Source organism: Bombina bombina, chromosome 6, assembly GCF_027579735.1.
Source record: "Bombina bombina isolate aBomBom1 chromosome 6, aBomBom1.pri, whole genome shotgun sequence".
NCBI lineage: Eukaryota > Metazoa > Chordata > Amphibia > Anura > Bombinatoridae > Bombina > Bombina bombina.
This window is the reverse complement of record NC_069504.1, coordinates 721,313,564-721,334,148: the sequence shown is the minus strand read 5'-3', so window position 1 is coordinate 721,334,148 and position 20,585 is coordinate 721,313,564. Positions and strand designations below refer to the sequence as shown.

The 20,585-nt window shown below is 37.4% G+C and overlaps 1 protein-coding gene across 2 annotated transcripts in view; it reads right to left on the bottom strand.

Moving 5' to 3' along the window:
* OLFM2 (olfactomedin 2) overlaps positions 1-20,585 on the bottom strand; it is a 576,857-nt gene that overhangs the window by 143,329 nt on the left and 412,943 nt on the right. For both annotated transcript variants that reach the window (XM_053717919.1, XM_053717918.1), the window contains exon 3: positions 12,399-12,551. In XM_053717919.1, the coding sequence (XP_053573894.1) occupies positions 12,399-12,551 (153 nt within the window). The remainder of the gene's footprint in view (positions 1-12,398; positions 12,552-20,585) is intronic.

Sequence of the window (20,585 nt, the reverse complement as noted above, 5' to 3'; positions counted from 1 at the left end):
TTTCAATTTCAGTTTAATTGTACATATTATAATATACATATACTCATATACACCTCCCTTGTCATATACCTTACCTCCATACCCCTTCTCCAACACTTCATCCTTTTTTTAACCTTTTGTTCCCATGTAGGCTTAATTCAAGCACAATTAATTTATTTATGGAACATTTTAAGGTGTATTTGAAAGCACAATAGCAATCGATAAAAGTTAATACCAGATTTTAAAATGAAGTAAAAAAAGATAGAGTTGATTAAAATTGTGTGACTGTGCAAAAAATAACAGACACCATGTAAGAAAAAAAATAAATGAATGTGTAATGCAGAAAAAAACATAATTTATGTAAGAATTTACCTGATAAATTAATTTCTTTCATATTGGCAAGAGTCAATGAGCTAGTGACGTATGGGATATACAATCCTACCAGAGGGGTAAAGTTTCCCAAACCTCAAAATGCCTATAAATACACCCATCACCACACCCACAATTCAGTTTAACGAATAGCCTAGAAGTGGGGTGATAAAGAAAGGAGTAAAAAGCATCAACAAAGGAATTTGAAAATAATTGTGCTTTTATACAAAAAAATCATAACCACCATAAAAGGGTGGGCCTCATGGACTCTTGCCAATATGAAAGAAATTAATTTATCAGGTAAATTCTTACATAAATTATGTTTTCTTTCATGTAATTGGCAAGAGTCTATGAGCTAGTGGCGTATGGGATATCAATACCCAAGAAGTGGAACTCCATTCAAGAGTCACTAGAGAGGGAGGGATAAAAATAAACAGCCATTTCTCGCTGAAAAAATAATCCACAACCCAAAATATAAGTTATTCTCATAATGAAAAGAAAAACTTAAAATATCAGCAGAAGAATCAAACTGAAACAGCTGCCTGAAGAACTTTTCTACCAAAAACTGCTTCTGAAGAAGCAAATACATCAAAATGGTAGAATTTAGTAAATGTATGCAAAGAGGACCAAGTTGCTGCTTTGCAAATCTGATCAACTGAAGCTTCATTCTTAAAAGCCCACGAAGTGGAGACTGATCTAGTAGAATGAGCTGTAATTCTCTGAAGCGGGCCTGACCTGACTCCAAATAATCTTGATGAATCAAAAGCTTTAACCAAGAAGCCAAGGAAATAGCAGAGGCCATTTGACAGACCCGCTCTCTGCTCTCTGCTGAGCGGGTCTGTTATTTTTACTCAGCGCATCGGGCCATCTGTATAGTCACAGCCAGGCCCGACCGCGCCATAAGACTAAGTGCAGCTCGTTCCTACTCTGTCTGACAGCAGGAGCGAGCCTTAACGGAAGTGGCCAAGGTTGGCAACTGGACATCCGAACAAGATCCGCATACCAAAACCTGTGTGGCTATGCTGCAGCCACCAGCAACACAAACAATTATTCCATGATGATTTTGGATATCACTCTTGGAAGAAGAACTAGAGGCGGGAAAATGTAAGCAGGATGATAACACCAAGGAAGTGCCACTGCTTCCGTCTGAACATCCCTGGACAGGTATCTGGGATGTTTCTTGTTTAGATGAGAGGCCATGAGATCTATCTCTGGAAGACCCCACATCTGAACAATCTGAGAAAACACATCTGGATGGAGAGACCACTCCCCTGGATGTAAAGTCTGACGGCTGAGATAATCTGCCTCCCAATTGTCTACACCTGGGATATGCACCGCAGAGATTAGACAGGAGCTGGATTCCGCCCAAGCAAGTATCCGAGATACTTCTTTCATAGCTTGGGGACTGTGAGTCCCACCCTGATGATTGACATATGCCACAGTTGTGATATTGTCTGTCTGAAAGCAAATGAACGGTTCCTCTTCAACAGAGGCCAAAACTGAAGAGCTCTAAAATATTGATTGGTAATCTCGCCTCTTGAGATTTCCAAACCCCTTGTGCTGTCAGAGATCCCCAAACAGCTCCCCAATATGAAAGACTTGCGTCTGTAGTGATCACAGTCCAGGTTGGCCGAACAAAGGAAGCCCCTTGAACTAAACGCTGGTGATTTAACCACCACGTCAGAGAGTGTCGAACATTGGGATTTAAGGATATTAAATGTGATATCTTTGTATAATCCCTGCACCATTGATTCAGCATACAAAGCTGGAGAGGTCTCATGTGAAAACCAGCAAAAGGAATCGCGTCCGATGCTGCAGTCATGAGGCCTAAAACTTCCATGCACATAGCTACTGAAGGGAATGACTGAGACTGAAGGTGCCGACAGGCTGCAACCAATTTCAAACGTCTCTTGTCTGTTAGAGACAGAGTCATGGCACTGAATCTATCTGGAAACCTAAAAAGGTGACCCTTGTCTGAGGAATCAAAAAACATTTTTGTAAATTGATCCTCCAACCATGTTTTTGAAGAAAAAACACTAGTTGATTCATGTGAGATTCTGCAGAACGTAAAGACTGAGCTAGTACCAAGATATTGCCCAAATAAGGAAACACTGCAATACCCTGCTCTCTGATTACAGAGAGTAGGGCACCTAGAAAAGATTCTTGGAGCTGTTGCTAGGCCAAATGGAAGAGCAACAAATTGGTAATGCTTGTCTAGAAAAGAGAATCTCAGGAACCGATAATGTTCTGGATGAATCGGAATATGAAGGTATGCATCCTGCAAGTCTATTGTAGACATATAATGTCCTTGCTGAACAAAAGGCAGAATAGTCCTTATAGTCACCATCTTGAAAGTTGGTACTCTTACATAACGATTCAAAATTTTCAGATCCAGAACGGGTCTGAATGAGTTTCCCTTCTTTGGGACAATGAATACATTTGAATAAAACCCCAGACCTTGTTCCTGAAAAGGTACCTGCATGATTACCCCTGAAGACTCCAGGTCTGAAACACACTTCAGGAAAGCCTGAGCTTTTACTGGATTTGCTGGGATATGTGAGAGAAAAAATCTTCTCACAGGAGGTCTTACTCTGAATCCTATGCGATACCCTTGAGAGACAATGCTCTGAATCCATTTAATTTGGACAGAATTTATCCAAAAATCTTTGAAAAACCTTAATCTGCCCCCTACCAGCTGAGCTGGAATGAGGGCTACACCTTCATGTGGACTTAGGGGCTGACTTTGGTTTTTTAAAAAGGCTTGGATTTATTCCAATTTGAGGAAGGCTTCCAATTGGAAACATATTCCTTGGGGGAAGGATTAGATTTTTGTTCCTTATTTTGATGAAAGGAACGAAAACGGTTAGAAGCCTTAGATTTACCCTTAGGCTTTTTATCCTGAGACAGAAAAAAACCCTTTCCTCCAGTAACAGTTGAAATAATAGAATCCAACTCAGAACCAAATAAATTATTACCTTGGAAAGAAAGAGATAATAATCTAGACTTAGATGTCATATCAGCATTTCAAGATTTAAGCCATAAAACTCTTCTAGCTAAAATAGTTAAAGACATGGATCTAAAATCAATTTTGATAATATCAAAAATTGTGATCACAAATAAAATGATTAGCATGTTGCAGTAAGCGAACAATGCTAGATGTGACAGATACCCCCGGCTACCCCGACTGGGTAGCTCCGCCAAAAGGGGTCCTGCTTCCTCCCTGCTGACTGCAGCTATGTAGCTGGCAAGTGACCACAGCCTGTAGCCACCCCTGATGCCTGACAGCACCAGTACTCAGGGTCCCACCCTGTGGATGACTCCAGCTACCCAGACTAGGTAGCTCTTCCAGCGTGTCCTTCCTCTGCCTGGAACAGGCTGCTATGTAGCTCAGGAATGTGATTTTAGCTGGAGCTCACCTAAATAACTAGACACACTAGCTTTCAGGTTAAACAGGAACTGATTTTATTGAAAACATGCACTCCTTTTATACAGACAGCTCATCTTGATAAGACCCTGGACAATCCCACTATTTTCCCGCCATTCCCGCCCCTCCAGACAGCCCAGCACCTCCATAGGAGCCACTGTCCCACATAATCCCAATACATATGGGTGGCGGCGCTTCCAGGGTGTCATTTTAAAGCTCCCGGTCCCCAGATTCCACAGCGCAAAAAACAGCATGATTCTTTACTGGGGATTGGAGTTACAGTCCGTTGAAATTATGAGGTTAGGGGTGTCCAAAACCCCCAGTTCCCAAAGGAGCTCCCTCTCCGGCAATTCCACCACCCCTTGTACTCCCCAGGGGCTACTAATCCCAAAAAGTGCGGAGCTCTGGGGCACATGGTTGCTGGAGCGACCTGGGTTAAAGTTTGCCGGTGTTCTGCTGTCCTGTGGCCGACTGGGAGTTCCAGGAGCCTGGCCAGCCTGAGAGGAGTTAAGCGAGTGTCCATTGTGATGCGGCTGACCGGGAGTTCCAGGAACCCGGCCAGCCTAGGAGGGTTTTCCTGGTCATAAACCAACTCTTCTCTGAACACAAAAACAAGCCAAAACAAAGCAAAAAACAGCTTCCAGAGATGGTGGTTGCTCTGATGAGCCCAAAACCACTGAGAAACTACAGGGGTGAGGTTGTAGGGGAGTGGGGCATAGCCCATAGCCTTAGCCATCTGGTAACCATAACATCTCCCCCCCTCCAGTTCGGCAGACTCGGCTAGACCCTTAACGGGTCAGCCTGGGTATGTCCAATGGTGGCCCTTCACTTCTCGGTTGCTGGGAGAGGCTATCCCATCTCTCCTGAGCTTCGGGCATCCTGGGGGGTTCCTGCTGATGTTTATACCCTGCGCCCTGGGCGCAGAGATAGTCACATAATGCAATGTCCCAAATACGTTTGCTAAGGCCGGCTCCCAAACAATTGCTGTTACAAAAGTTCCAGTGTCCTTAAGTTCCATGGCCAAACTGTCTCCCTCTGTGACACTCTGTTGAGAACCGGCTGACCCACCCACAAACAAAGCCAGTGCCGGTTTCCCGGCAGTATACCCACCCCAGTTGTGGCACCAACTGCATGAGCGGGTACCCCCCTTGCCTGCCCCCTGTGAGATATACTCCAGGACAAGAAAAGGGTAGAGACCCTGCCAAGCTACCAAGGGGAGAGTCCGTCTGACTCTGAGGAGCCCAAAACCACTGAGAAACAACAGGGGTGAGGTTGTAGGGGGGTAGGGGATAGCCTTAGCCGTCTGGTATCTGTGACACTAGATATGTCAGAATCCAATTCTTGTTGCGCTAAATTCTCCAACCAAAAAGTTGATGCAGCCGCAACATCAGCCAAAGAAATTGCAGGCCTGAGAAGATGACCTGAATATAAATAGGCTTTCCTTAGATAGGATTCAAGTTTCCTATCTAAAGGATCTTTAAAAGAAGTACTATCTTCCATAGGAAAAGTGGCACGTTTAGCAAGAGTAGAAATAGCCCCATCAACTTTGGGGATCTTTAAACTCTATAGAAATTGCTGTTAAAGGATACAATTTTTTAAACCTTGAAGAAGGAATAAAAAGAGTACCTGGCTTATTCCATTCCTTAGAAATCATATCAGAAATAGCACCAGGAATAGGAAAAACCTCTGGAGTAACCACATGAGGTTTAAAAACAGCATTTAAACATTTACTAGTCTTAATGTCAAGAGGACTAGCTTCCTCAATATCCAAAGTAACAAAGAACGGATATACTCTATTTTTAACAAATAAGTAGATTTGTCAGTGTCAATATCTGAGGAGGGATCTTCTGAATCAGATAAATCCTCATCAGAGGAGGATAAATCATTATGTTGTCGGTCATTTGAAATGTCATCAACTTTATGAGAAGTTTTAAAAGACCTTTTACGTTTATTCGAAGGCGGAAATGCAGACAAAGCCTTCTGAATAGAATCAGTAACAAATTCTTTAAAATTCATATCATGTACATTAGAAGTTGAAGGAACTGAAACTGGCAATGTACTATTACTGTTGGATACATTCTCTGCATGTAAACGTTTATCATGACAACTATTACAAATGACATCCGGAGATATAATTTCCACAATCTTACAACAAATGCACTTAGCTTTGGTAGAACCGATGTCAGGCAGCAGAGTTCCAACAGATACTTCTGAGGCAGGATCAGATTGAGACATCTTGCAAAATGTAAAAGAAAAAAACAACATATAAAGCAAAATTATCAATTTCCTTATATGACAGTTTCAGGAATGGGAAAAAATGCAAACAGCATAGCCCTCTGACATAGAGAAAGGCAAGAGGCAAACAGCAATGGGGTATAAAATTAATGAAAAATTTGGTGCCAAGTATGACGCACAACATAGGAGAATTTTTTTTGGCGCCAACAATATCCGGAAATGACACACTTGCGTCACTAACGACGCAACCGCGTGTAAGGCTTCCGCGTCAACTACGACGCCAGAAATGACGAACTTGCGTCAACGGACGTACTCTTCGCACTAAAAAATTCTCGCGCCAAGAATGACGCAATGAAGTCTAGCATTTGGCGCACCTGCGGGCCTAATGTTTCCCGCAATTTGTAAGAAAAAAGTAGTCAATTTGAAAAAAAAGACTAAACCCCAGGTAAGAAAAAAAAAATATTTCTTAATATGTTTATTTCCCAAATATGAAACTGACAGTCTGCACAAGGAAATACATGAACCTGACTCATGGCAAATATAAGTACAATACATATATTTAGAACTTTATATAAATGCATAAAGTGCCAGACCATAGCTGGGGTGTCTTAAGTAATAAAAAACATCCTTACCAAAAAAGACACCCATCCACATATAGCAGATAGCCAAACCAGTACTGAAACAGTTATCAGTAGAGGTAATGGAATATGAGAGTATATCGTTGATCTGAAAAAGGGAGGTAGGAGATGAATCTCTACGACCGATAACAGAGAGCCTATGAAATAGACCCCAGTTAAGAAAATCATTGTATTCAATAGGTGATACTCTCTTCACGTCCCTCTGACATTCCCTGTACTCTGAGAGGAATCGGGCTTCAAAATACTGAGAAGCGCATATTAACGTAGAAATCTTAGCACAAACTTACTTCACCACCTCCATAGGAGGCAAAGTTTGTAAAACTGAATTGTGGGTGTGATGGGGGGTGTATTTATAGGCATTTTGAGGTTTGGGAAACTTTGCCCCTCATGGTAGGATTGTATATCCCATACGTCACTAGCTCATGGACTCTTGCCAATTACATGAAAGAAATAAGAATACATCATTTTTATCAGCATCAGCATATAACTATGTTATGGCTTTACTTTCTCCTCTGTTTGATGCCTCTGTTCAAGTCCACAAATTGCTCAGTTTAATAGATGTTCTGAATTTTATATAGCTGTATATTCTCTTGTAGCATTACAATTTTACATACTTAATTTATAGCTGCTACTTGTAAAACAAGATATCCTATTCATTTATAGGGACATTCTAGTGCCATAATTAAATGCTCCATTGCAATACAGCATTTTAGTAAAAAAAAATACTTTGACTCTGTTTAACCTCTGCAAAGGAGTTTAACACACACATACCAAATGTATTCCCAAGCAGTGCATTGCAGACTTCCTTGCACCAAAGTAGTTAGAAATACTAAAGTCAGTGGACCTCTAGCAGGGTCTGACAATCATCCTAATTGGATCAGGATGATTTCAATCCTCCACCTTTTAGGTGGCAGACAGGTTAAGGAGCAGCGGTCTTAAGCCTGAAACAATTGACCTCTAAAGCAGCAATCATTGGTTGGGAAATGGAACCCTAGGTGTTAACCCACACAAAGAGAACTGCTGTCAATTTAACAGCAGAAGCCATCGTACAACTCCCTATAATACATAGTAGATGAGGTTGAAAAAAGATAGAAGTCCATTGAGTTCAACTTATACAAATCTAAAATATATACAAAAAGTTCCAGTTAAACTTAAATAATCCCACTAAAAGGTTACCCATTTAATACTAGCAATCATATCCATGAATTTTGTTTATAGACAGAAATGTATCCAAATAATTTTTAAATGTATCTAGGGTATTGGCATTCACTACCTTTTTTGGTAATGAGTTCCACAATTTTATTGCTCTTACAGTGAAAAAACGTTTCCGTTGCAGGAGATTAAATCTCCTCTCCTCCAACCTTAAATTGTGACCTCTGGTCGCAAACAATTTTCTTGGAATAAAGCGAGCTTCTGCCATCTCTGTATATGGGCCTTGAATATATTTATATAAAGTAATCACGTCACCTCTTAAGCGCCTTTTTTCTAATGAAAACAGACCCAGTTTGACTAGCCTCTCCTCACAGGTTAAATTCTCCAATCCCCTTATTAGCTTTGTGGCCCTTCTCTGAACTTTTTCTAGTTCTGCAATATCTTTTTTTGCGATTGGTCCCCAGAACTGCACTCCATACTCAAGGTGAGGTCTTACCAGGGCTTTATATAGTGACAGAATTATGCTTTCCTCCCGTGAGTCAATGCCTCTTTTAATACATGCTAGTATCTTATTAGCCTTTGAAGCTGCTGCCCTGCATTGTGCATCCATCTTTAGCTTGTTATCTATTATTACCCCCAAATCCCTTTACTCCTGTGTTTGGCTCAGTCTTGTCCCATTTAAATAATACGTTGCCTGTTTATTTTTTCTTCCAAAATGTAGAACCTTGCATTTTCCCCTATTAAATCTCATTTTCCATTTACCTGCCCATACTTCTAATTTTTGCAGGTCCCTTTGTAACGAAAGTTCATCCTGCTCTGACCTAATGACCTTACTTAACTTAGTATCATCTGCAAAAATAGAGATATCGCTATTTAATTCTAGCTCCAAGTCATTTATAAAAATATTAAAAAGAATAGGGCCCAGCACTGATCCCTGGGGTACTCCACTGATTACCTTTGTCCATCTGAGTATGATCCATTTACTACTACTCGTTGCTCCCTATCTTTTATCCAGTTATTTATCCACAAACTAACATTTTCAGCTATTCCCAGTCCCTTAATTTTGTGCATTAATCTCTCATGTGGCAATGTATCAAAGGCCTTTGCAAAATCTAAGTATATCACATCAACTGATTCCCCTTTATCTATATTTTTACTTACTTCCTCATAGAATCTAATTAGATTAGTTTGACATGATCTATTTCTCATAAAACCATGCTGATTAGAACTCATAATCTTGTTTACACGAATATGCTCATCAATATAATCCCTTATAATCCCTTCAAGTATCTTCCCCACTATTGATGTCAGACTAACTGGTCTATAGCTTCCTGGATCATCCCTACTTCCCTTTTTGAAGAGTGGCACCACACCAGCTTTACGCCAATCCTTGGGTACCATGCCTGAGGATAATGTCCCTTTAAAGGACAATTAAGGAAATTTGCTTATGTATGCTCCAGAAACAAATCACAATTGCAAAATGTCTACATATAATTATTGTGCAATTCAGTGAATTGTCTTTTGAGTGTTATTTTATCTTATCTCCTTCTACGTAACATATTAAAGATATAAAACAAGCTGCTGCAAATATCAATCACTATGCTACATGTAAGTCTACAATATTCAAATTTAAATGACAGGAAAAGCAGTTAAAAATACTAATGAAAGTGTACTGCAATGTTTTTCACTATGAATAGTTAAACCTATTATGACAAACTACTTTTTGAGTTTCGACGTCCATTTAATCAAAGCCCCATTGCTGTGGACAGTGTTCAAGTCCTTAGATATTGGTAGAAATCTACCTTCAAAGATGAAATATATGCATTATAAACACATAAATATAAGTGATTTGACACATCTGTGCTCTGTCTCCCAGGTTTCCTGTGGCACATTAAGGATTCAATGTGTCTAAGCTGCCAGCTGCATTCTGACTTTAAATCATGAAATTCAGACAGATACAGTCTTGCTAAAGCTGCGCAAATTTAATAATCCTGAAAATTGATTTAGTACCTCAGCTGTGGCGAACACTGTGAGTGGGTGTAGGGACATTGTGAGGTCAGTTTCAAGAGCTGGAAACATTATTTGGCAACAAGGTATCTTCCTCTTAACAAGAGAGATGTAAAATGCAGAGAAATCAGAATAAAGAATTATATCAGAATAACCTTATTACTCTCTTATTGCTTCTCTTGCTTGCTCTATATAATGCGTTTTTTCCTGGCCAATTATTGCTATTAATCGATGTCTTGAATTTTATATAGTCATTCTTGGTTTAAAGGGACATGAAACCCAAACATTTTCTTTCATGATTCAGACAGAGAATACAATTTTAAATAAAGGTTTCAATTTACTTCTATTATCAAATTTGCTTCGTTCTCATGTTCTTCTTTGTTGAAGATGTATCTAGATAGATAACGTGGACATGTCTGGAACACTACATGACAGGAAACAGTGCTGTCCTCTAGTGCTCTTGCTAATGTATAACATTGTTGCAAACTGCTTCCATAGTGCTGCAGACATGTGCACTATCCTAAGCTCACCTTCCTGCTTTTGAACAAAAAATAACAAAAAAACAAAGAAAATTTGGCTGAGCATCATGGGAAATGTACTTCCAAAACCTCTGGAGGGCCACGTTTGAGGATGTTTGCACTAAATCATCCTATCTTCTCAATTTATCTAGACAGAATATAAAGCTCAAATATTCTATTTCATTGCAGCAGTTAATTCTTAGGAACAATGATTAATTCTTAGGAACAATGATTCTTATACTAATGCTCCTTTTATTAAATGACGGATTAACAGGGTTCCCAACAAGAATTTATTCCCCCCTGTGACTGCTTTGAATGAGCAGCAGCCATTGTACATTTGCTTCCCGCGTTTAACAATGCAGCTCTGCCCCCTGTTCTTGTGTGACCAATCACAAGAGAACATGGTCACTCAATCATTCCAAGCCAATGAGCTGGGAGTGTTTTAAAGGGATATGAAACCCAAAAAATGTCTTTTGTGATTTAGACAGAGCACACCATTTTTAAAAAGTTTCCAATTTACTTCTATTATCAGATTTGCTTAGTTCCCCAAATATCTTGTGTTGAAGAGATACCTGGTTAGGTGTCTGTAACATTACATGGCAGGAAATAGTGCTGCCATCTAATGCTCTTGCAAATGGATAACATTCTTGCTGAACTGCTGCCATATAGTGCTCCAGAAATGGGCCGGCTCTGGAGCATATACATCCCTGCTTTTCAACAAAAAATACAAAGGGAACAAAGAACAATTGATAGTAGAAGTAAATTAGAAAGTTGTTTAAAATTGCATGCTATGGGGGAGATTTATCAAAGGTCTGGTGGACCTGATCCGACAGTGCGGATCAGATCCGCCAGACCTCGCTGAATGCGGAGAGCAATACGGTCTCCGTATTCAGCATTGCACCAGCAGCTCTTGTGAACTGCTGGTGCAACGCTGTCCCCTGCAGATTTGTGGCCAATCGTCCGCCAGCAGGGAGGTGTCAATCAACTCGATCATACTCAATCGGGTTGATTTTCGGCGATGTGTGTCCGCCTGCTCAGAGCAGGCGGACAGGGTTATGGAGAAGCTGTTTCTGGCGAGCCTTCAAGCTGCATTCAGAGCTTGATAAATGGGCCCCTATATCTGAATCATGAAAGAAAAATTTGGGGTTTCATATCCCTTTAACTCATTTACATCTGATTAGGAAGTCTGCCCTGCAAGAGCTCCAAATCAGCTTCCACTGATTGATTACTGAAGCCCAGAGTGTATTACCCCCTGCAAAGGTGTTAAACACTAGGCACAAACAAAAAAAAAAGAATTGCCCCTTTTTTGGGTCAATATTTGCTTGTAGGCTCCTTCAGAATGAATCTGTTAACAAAAATCCATTTACTCTGTATTTTCTAAGGGGAACACCTTCAGGGCAGCAGAAGATCAGCTGGACAGCAGCATAAAGTTAAACTAGTAGCTAGCAGCAAAAAAAAAAAAAAAGCTAAATGTTTAAAAAAATGATGGTTGAAGAATAAAATTTTGTTTGCCTTACATATTTATTGTCGGACACAGGAATCAGTCAGCTGACAAAGACATTCCTAGATCATTATTGAATAATGTACATTTGAAAAATTTCCCACCTGCAGGAAAAGCCTTTACCACTTTTAGATGAACACTTTTAACTTCATGAACAAATCAATTACATTTAATTACATTAAAGGGATCACACATTTATTGTATTCCTAACAAATGTAAAAAATGAAATATGTGCTGATCATAAATAATCAACTACCTCCTTATCTGGAGCAGCACAATTATGCAATAGGTTAAACGCAGAGTTTAAAAAGGACCTTGCATAAAAATCCAATGCTGTAAATAAATTATTTAATTAAATGTTGTAAATAAAAAAAATATTTTTATCTAGACTACAGATTTTTTCTACTAAAAAAATCTGTTATTCTCTAAAATATTTACTGCTTGAAATTACTTTTAGAAATAAAATATTGATAAAATTTCAAATAATACAACAAATCAGACAAAAGCTACATTATACCATATAATGATGCAAATTGTACCTTAGAGATAATTGGCAGAATTTAAATTTAATGTACCTGAAAGCTTTTGGCATTAATACTTCTCTGGCTGTCTGTGGCTCTTAGCTTAGAATCCAAAACTTTCATTAAGGACTCTGTGTTCCGAATATACTGAAGATCTCTAAAGGTCCGTAAATCCAATACTTCCATAGACTGAGATATGTTCTGCACCTGTTACAAGAAGAAAAAAACAAAACAAAGAATTAACAAAAATTAAAATCAGCCTATGATAAAACATGATAAAGGAAGATAATAAGTAACGTGCTTTTCTCACCAAAATAAACTAATACAGTCAACTTATAATCACAAATGTATCTATCACAAATTAATATTTTAATTTACATGACTGGAAAAATAATGAACTAGTCAACTAATTAATGTATCACTGAGAGTGATAAAGAGAGAAATAATTGCCTAGATTCAATACAACTCATTGGTGAAACAAAAAATGACAGCAACATGGCAGCTTCTCAAATTTCGAAGAGATTTTTAACTGGCCTTGACACATACAGTTTAGGCAAAGAACCTTGACCACGCCTCAGAACTCCCACGGCCAGTTCTTTGTTCATGCCTGTGAGGTTTCTGAGACAGTTGTATTTCTATTCAATGAGACAACTTAATCTGCATACAACAGACGTGAATACTTTATAATTACAAGCATTTCCTTGACCCATGTTGAAAATATTATTCTTAAAGTGACACTGAACCCAAATTTTTTCTTTATCGATTCATATAGAGCATGCAATTTTAAGCAACTTTCTAATTTACTCCTATTATCAATTTTTCTTCGTTCTCTTGCTATCTTTATTTAAAAAACAAGGCATCTAAGCTAAGGAGCCATCCAATTGTTGTTTCAGAACCCTGGAGAGCACATGTTTATTGGTGCTGTCCAATCAGCAAGGACAACCCAGGTTGTTCACCAAAAATGGGCCGGCATCTAAACTTACATTCTTGCTTTTCAAATGATGATACCAAGAGAATGAAGAAAATTTGATAGTAGGAGTTACTTAGAAAGTTGCTTAAAATTGCATGCTCTATCTAAATCACAAAAGAAAAAATTTGGGTACAGTGTCCCTTTAAGTGTTGCGTTAGTAATTACTGCTTTTCTGATTTGCTAGCAGTTCTCATTTCCTGTGCTACATATTATTTATTAAGGCACTATTAACGTTAATGGCAGGAATCCCCATTAAGCAAATGCTATAGAAGAGAGATGAATTTTGAACCCGATATCACCCCTCAGCAGCCTAAGGTGCCGAATAATCCAGCTCAAAAAGACAGAGAGAGAGAAAGAAAATGAGGAAGAGAAACATCAAGTAAAGTTAAAAAAGAAAAACATGAATGTAAGAGATTATACAGTATATATATTTATATAAAATCCAAGTAAAGGCAAACACTCTCTGGAATTTTTAAATTGCCATTTAATATGCACAAAGCATAGTGATGTAACATCCCTATGCTTTGTGAATATTAAATGGAACTTTAAAAATTTCAGAGAGTGTTTGCCTTTACTTGGATTTTATTGATATTTTGTTAGCGCCCTGGTAGTTACTATTGGAAGTGAGAGTGCAATTTTTGAATTTTTGTGATTTATTTATATATATATATATATATATATATATATATATATATATATATATATATATATATATATATATATATATATATATATATATATATATATATAAGGCAGAAAATTCCCAAAGGAGGACAAATAGAGGCCGGAACTCCAACCAAGGTCAGTTCAAAACCAGTTTATTGGCAAAGTGCTAGTACATAGGTGAAGCCAAGACATTAACACCTGACGCGTTTCGCGCATGCGCTTTTGTGATTTATTTATATATATATATATATATATATATATATATATATATATATACACATTTGAGACGCCAAGTACAAAGGGTATTCCAGTAAGTATTGATACCTTTTATGGTATACAATACATTTAAAAAAAACCAAGCTTTTCAGGGTTTCCTAGCTTCCTCAGGTCTGAAGCAATACAGATTAGTAAAATGGAATTGAAAGATTATATATTGAATCACATGATACTTAAAGGAACAAAAAAGTGTTTCAGAGGTCTGAGTACAGGGAAATGGGGGGTTGTTGTAAAATCATGAGGTAGTTGGAGGTGGAATGTGTCAAGGACTGACAACAGCCAGCATAAGAAAACAGGCAGTGGAGAGACATAAGTATACTTAAAGCATATGCTGACATAAAGGTATCTATCTGCATAAACATGTTGAGTTATACATACAGGGAGGAATATAAAAGAACCATACAGACAGCTGCACATATACATATCAGTTCCAGACATTATCAGTATGTAATAACCTTTCAACCAATAAGCATTAAGTGAAAGTGTATATCTGCCAGTAAGCATTAGTGGGAGGTGCCTGTCAGCCAATGAAAATGAATAGGTGCAGAAGGGATTCAGCTGTATTAACTACTGTTTAAGTTTAAACATCTTTTACTTCACATTTTAAGGCAAAATGCAAATGGATGTAATATTTTTTTAGTACACTGTCCCTTTAATCTGCATACATTATGATGGACGTCTTTTTCAAAATCTTCTCACAGTCAGTTTTTTTTTTATTAACAGGACCAACAGTCTGAAAATACTGCCTAGGTGCTAGCTACATTGATCACCATAAAGATTTCAGAGACACTGTAGCTCTTAACCTTAAATATCAAACATCATTATCTACATAATTTATCACAAACAATATGATATCAAAAAAAGATATCAGGTAGCATGATAAAAAAAAAATAGTAGGCATGCATTGCATTCGAGGATTTGTATCTATATATAACACACTTTGGGCTAGATTATGAGTGGTTTGCTATTTAGCGCTCCCCCTTGCGTCTTAACCTCGCTAGATGGAGTTTTTTTGTTGAGTTGCGCTCATAATATAAGTTGAAACTAAAAAGTTATATATACTTAGAAGAATTCCACTATGTGAAGAACATAGGAACGTGAAATAATTACAGTACATACATAGTTAAATACTTTATTAAATATGAATATTGAATAAATATCATATTTCATGTTTTCATCTGCTGCTAAGGGCTCCAATGTAGACATATATATTTATGTGTTTATATGTGTATATATGTCTGTTAATACATATTTATACACATATAAACATAAATATATATATATATATATATATATATACATATATATATAAAGTAGGCAATGGGAAGGCACTCACCGTAGTAAAAAGGATTCTGTTTGATGTGTGTTTTAGTGTGTGGTTGGTATGGCTGTGATGGTTTTATGGAATGGATATGGGTTGGTTGATGAATGTGTGTAGTGTGAGATGGATGGTTAGTGTGTGCTAGTTCTAGAATGCTAAAAGCAATAAGATTAGTATGTCACTAGAGGCCAGGCATGAATACCTGATGATGTGGTGATGAAACTAGTGGTCGTTTTTGTGGTTAGGTCTAGTAGAGTTGGTTTTAGAGTTTGTATTTTGTGTGACTGTTGGGCTCTTATTCTAGTAATGTATGGGTATAGTTATGTTTGTGAGATGTTTTGGCTGAGTTTGTGATGTTTTTGCGTTAGGGAGAGGGTGCGGTAGTGGTATGTTAGAGGTGTGATATGAGTGTATAGATATGACTGGGGGCAGAATGGAGAGTGTTATATTGCATAAAGTAAGATTTGAGATGTAAGATAAGTTGGTAGTAACTTCCCTTGAAGAATACCCTATTGCTAATAAATATAGTGTTGAGGGTATACAAAGCAATTGTGCAACATTGGCATGTTGTATTTAAATCCAGAAGGTATCATATATATTGTGCCGTATTAGGTATATTTATGTTATGGGGTGATTGATCAATAACTTGTACTGTTTGTTAAAGTGTTGTTAGAGAGTTGTGATTGGATGGATAGGTAAATTTTTTGTATGGGTATGTTTGACAGGATGTTGGGTATATCTGACAGAGGATGGTTGTATGGTTACGCTCTCATGAGTGGTGTCTGGGGTTGAATTGGAAGTATGTAGATTCGTATTGTATATTAGTGTTTTAACTCGGAGGTGGAGATAGAAATATTATTGCGGCTAACTGCAGAGTACGGTGAGTTTGTGGGTGTGTTTTATACGCAATTGAGTTGGTCCGTATTGTTGTTTGGTTGCTAGGCAACGCTTGGCTGGCTCCGGCACTATTATGTTCCTAGTTAACACCTGACTCATTACATGCTGATCTTTATGTTTAATGGTACTGCAATTATTGCTGGCATTAAGGACGGTTGTGTATGTTTGGCGGCTATGTTTGTTTTTAATTCTAAAAAGTATCACGGTGGTGTTATGATGTTACTATGGTGATGGTGTTGTTAGAGGCTAGGTTTGTCCTCAGCTGTGCTCCGTAGTGGGTTTGTGCATGCGCTGTAGTGCTTGACAGACTGCAGGGGCTCAGCTGATTGCAATTACACGGTGATGGGTTTCCTTTGAAATAGGTGAGTGGTGTGTTTGTGCTGTTGGTCTGAGGATGGGGGCAACCCCGAAAACTTAAACTTTTGAATAAAGAATCCTTTTTACTACGGTGAGTGCTTTCCCATTGCCTACTTTCTATATGATTTATTTGAAGTGCACCCCGGATGATGAACGTTTAGTAAAGTGTGTGCTGGTACCCTTTTGCATTGTATAAATTTATATATATATATATATATATATATATATATATATATATATATATATATATATATATTTATATTTATATTTATATTTATATTTATATTTAGGCATTTGTCTGTTTATATCTCTATGTTAAGACCCGTCTGCCTTTTTTGTCAAACACTTAAGACCTCATATCTTTGAGCCTTTATAAATTTTTAATGCAATTTTTTAAGATAATTTTTATCGACAGTGATGAGCGTAACTGTATGATTAAATGTATTTTTGATGTGTTTTTTTCAACTTTTTTGCCTTTCTAACAGTTAACCAGTGCTCTGAAATCGCATTAACGCAACACACGTTAAATTTGATTGCGTTTAAGTTAAAGCATTTACGTTCAACTCATAATACACTCACTATTTCTGTCTCACACAAAAAGCTGAGAAATAACCTATATCACTTGGGTGCTACAGTAAGTGAACCACTCGTAATCTAGCCCTTTATGATACAATGCCGTTTACAAAGTCAAACACATACTGTAAATGAGTTTGAAGTATTCCACAATACACCATAAACTCTGAATTCCCATTGAGAAACTAAATATTACAAAATATTACAAAATACATATCTAAATAATTACCATATATATTACAATCCAGAGTAAGAATTCCAAGATATTGAGAAACTTCAAATAGCCTCACTCCAAATGAATGTATAATTCCTATTTAAATATTGCCCAGTGTTCTGGAGAGATAAAGGGGAATATACTGGTGCTTTAAATGTGCACTGTGATGATAAAGTGACTAAAAACCTTATTTAAAAATGTAATTACAAAGATAATAAAATAATGATTATATGATTTTTTTTTTAAATTACATCTTTTATTGAAGACAACTTCATTAGAATGAAATAGAAATTTACATTAAATTATAAAATGTATCATATTTTTAATCATTTAAGTTGAATGAGCTGTAAAATAACATTCAATATTCAGGTGTACAAACAATTGCTCCCTCCTCCAAAAAAAGCAACCCAAGAAACAAAACTTAAGATCATTAGATAATTTAATTTAGATACTAAATAGCAAGGACATTCTTGGTTTAAGGCTTTCATATTCAAAGGTAAACAATTACTGAAATTAGAAATATATTTTGTTTGAGTGCAGATTTAAACTCTTGCATTAATGTGTTTTGCCATATACTTTAAATATTTTCATAAATTATATATGATTAAAAATAAATCCAAACCAAGTACCTTTAACCAACAAGCATTCCTGTATAAGATTTAAACCAGTAACACTCTTTAGATTCAGTATTTTAATTTCCTAAATCTTATTGGAGCTCTTGATAAGAACTCTAGCAGTTTTTGTTTTCATAAATATATCCCATACATTAGGCACCTGGTACATTTTAGATACAGGTATAACATATTCACAAACAAGCCTTTTTTTCAAACTGATATACAGATACTTGTTTCTGATTAAACTAAATAAAACAAATAATATTATCTCCCCATTTATATCTGCTAATTTTCAAATATCTGTTTTCAGTATTTAACATGAGTCTTCATCACACACACACACACACACACACACACACACAAAAGAAAACACTGTAGGCTCTTCTTTATTCTAATAAGGTCAAATTTATAAGCAAATAAGACTGACTTCTAATCACAAGGGGTTGGGATCTTTCTCCAGTTATAATAAAGAATAAAAATGACTGATTTGGATTAATTCAAATTGATAGTCTGACACAGCGACATTTCAGACAAATTTGTTAAGCCATTAAAGAGCAATTTAACATGATCGTACATTGTACAGTAATTCTGGTATAAACCCAAGAAATTCAAAACCCCACACAATAATGCTTTTCTATATTATCAAATATAAACAGTTTTCTTCTACATTTTGTCTTGTTCCAGAGGGAGCTTCTGAGACCTTAAAAACCTCCACTCTGCCAAGAGCCTTGACCTTGACTTGACCCCACCATTCCCTGCAAGTGGGTTTCAATAACCCTTTCTTAATCTTTTCCATATGGATTTACCTATTAAATAAAATAATTTAGCAATAAGGGTGCATGACTTAACAACCATGGTGCAATTTTAAATTATGAGCAATTAGATTATATGTAAGTCCAAATAAAAACAAATGAACCCAAAACAAACAAAAGAGATGAAGAGGTATATTAGTTGTCATTTAAATAAATAAATGAAAGCCATGGTACCTCAATAAACAAATCGGTTTTCATTTGGTAATGAAAAATCAGCAAAAGAGACGCACAAGAAAGAGAAGAGACACAAAAATTAAATGTAAATAACTACCCACCAAAATAGCTCACAATCACCAAGATTACGAGTTTTGCGCTATACTAGGTATGTAAAGATACAATAAAATGATCGGTCCTGCACCTCCATAGCGCTGCCATTACGAGTTACTGCAAAACCTCGGAAACAAACACTTCCGGGATTCACACATACCAGAGAAGAAAATTAAGAAGATGTGCAGCAGGGGGTGACGTTAAAAAACACAATTTATTTGGGACACTTTTAAAAGCAAAGTGAGCCAAAGCTCAATACTGACAATCCGGGGTCACATGAAACATGTCTGCAAACATGGTGGAGCCACACGAAACATGTCTGCATTTGCCATTTTGTGACCCCGGATTGTCAGTATTGAGCTACGGTTCACTTTGCTTTTAAAAGTGTCCCAAATAAATTGTGGTTTTTAACATGACCCCTGCTGCGCATCTTCTTATTTTTCTTCTCTGGTATGGTGTGAAGCCCGGAAGTGTTTCTTTCCTGGATTGTTTGCACCTTAGACAGAGGTGTTCTTGATGGGCTCCCATACAGGAAATACTGGAAGTACTGAACAGCTTATTGCGCCGACGCTGAAGACACACTGCTCGCCAGACACGGATCCCCAGGATCGGTAAGCGCCACTGTTTTATTGTACTTACTGCAAAACCTCCTTCTGCTGTGCGTTATGGTGCATTAAGCTCCATACCGCACAAAAGCCAAGGGCTGAGTTTACATGCTCATGCACGGTTCCCCCCATAGACATCAATGGGGAGAGAGTGTTAGAAAAAACTAAAAACACCTACGATTGCCGAATGGCAAATCACTGTAACGCAACCCCATTGATGTCTATGGGGAAAATAAAGTTACATTTAAACCTAATACCCTAACATAACCACCTAGTCTAAACACCCCTAATCCGCCGCTCCTCGATATCACCAACACTAAATAAAGTTATTAACCCCTAATCCGCCATCCCCCAACATCGCTGGCACCTAAATAAAAAATTTAACCCCTAAACCGCCGGCCCCCCATTTCACAAGTAATAAATAAACCTATTAACCCCTAAACCGCCAGCCCCCACATTGTAACTAATAAACTAAACTTATTAACCCCTAAACCACGGACCCCCACATCGCAAAACACTAAATTAAACTATTAACCCCTAAACCTAACACCCCCTAACTTAAATTAAAAGCACAATATAACTATCTTAAAATAAATAAAACCATACCTGTTAAATAAAAAAATAAAATAAGATTAACCCCTTAACGACTGAGGACGTGCAGGGTACGTC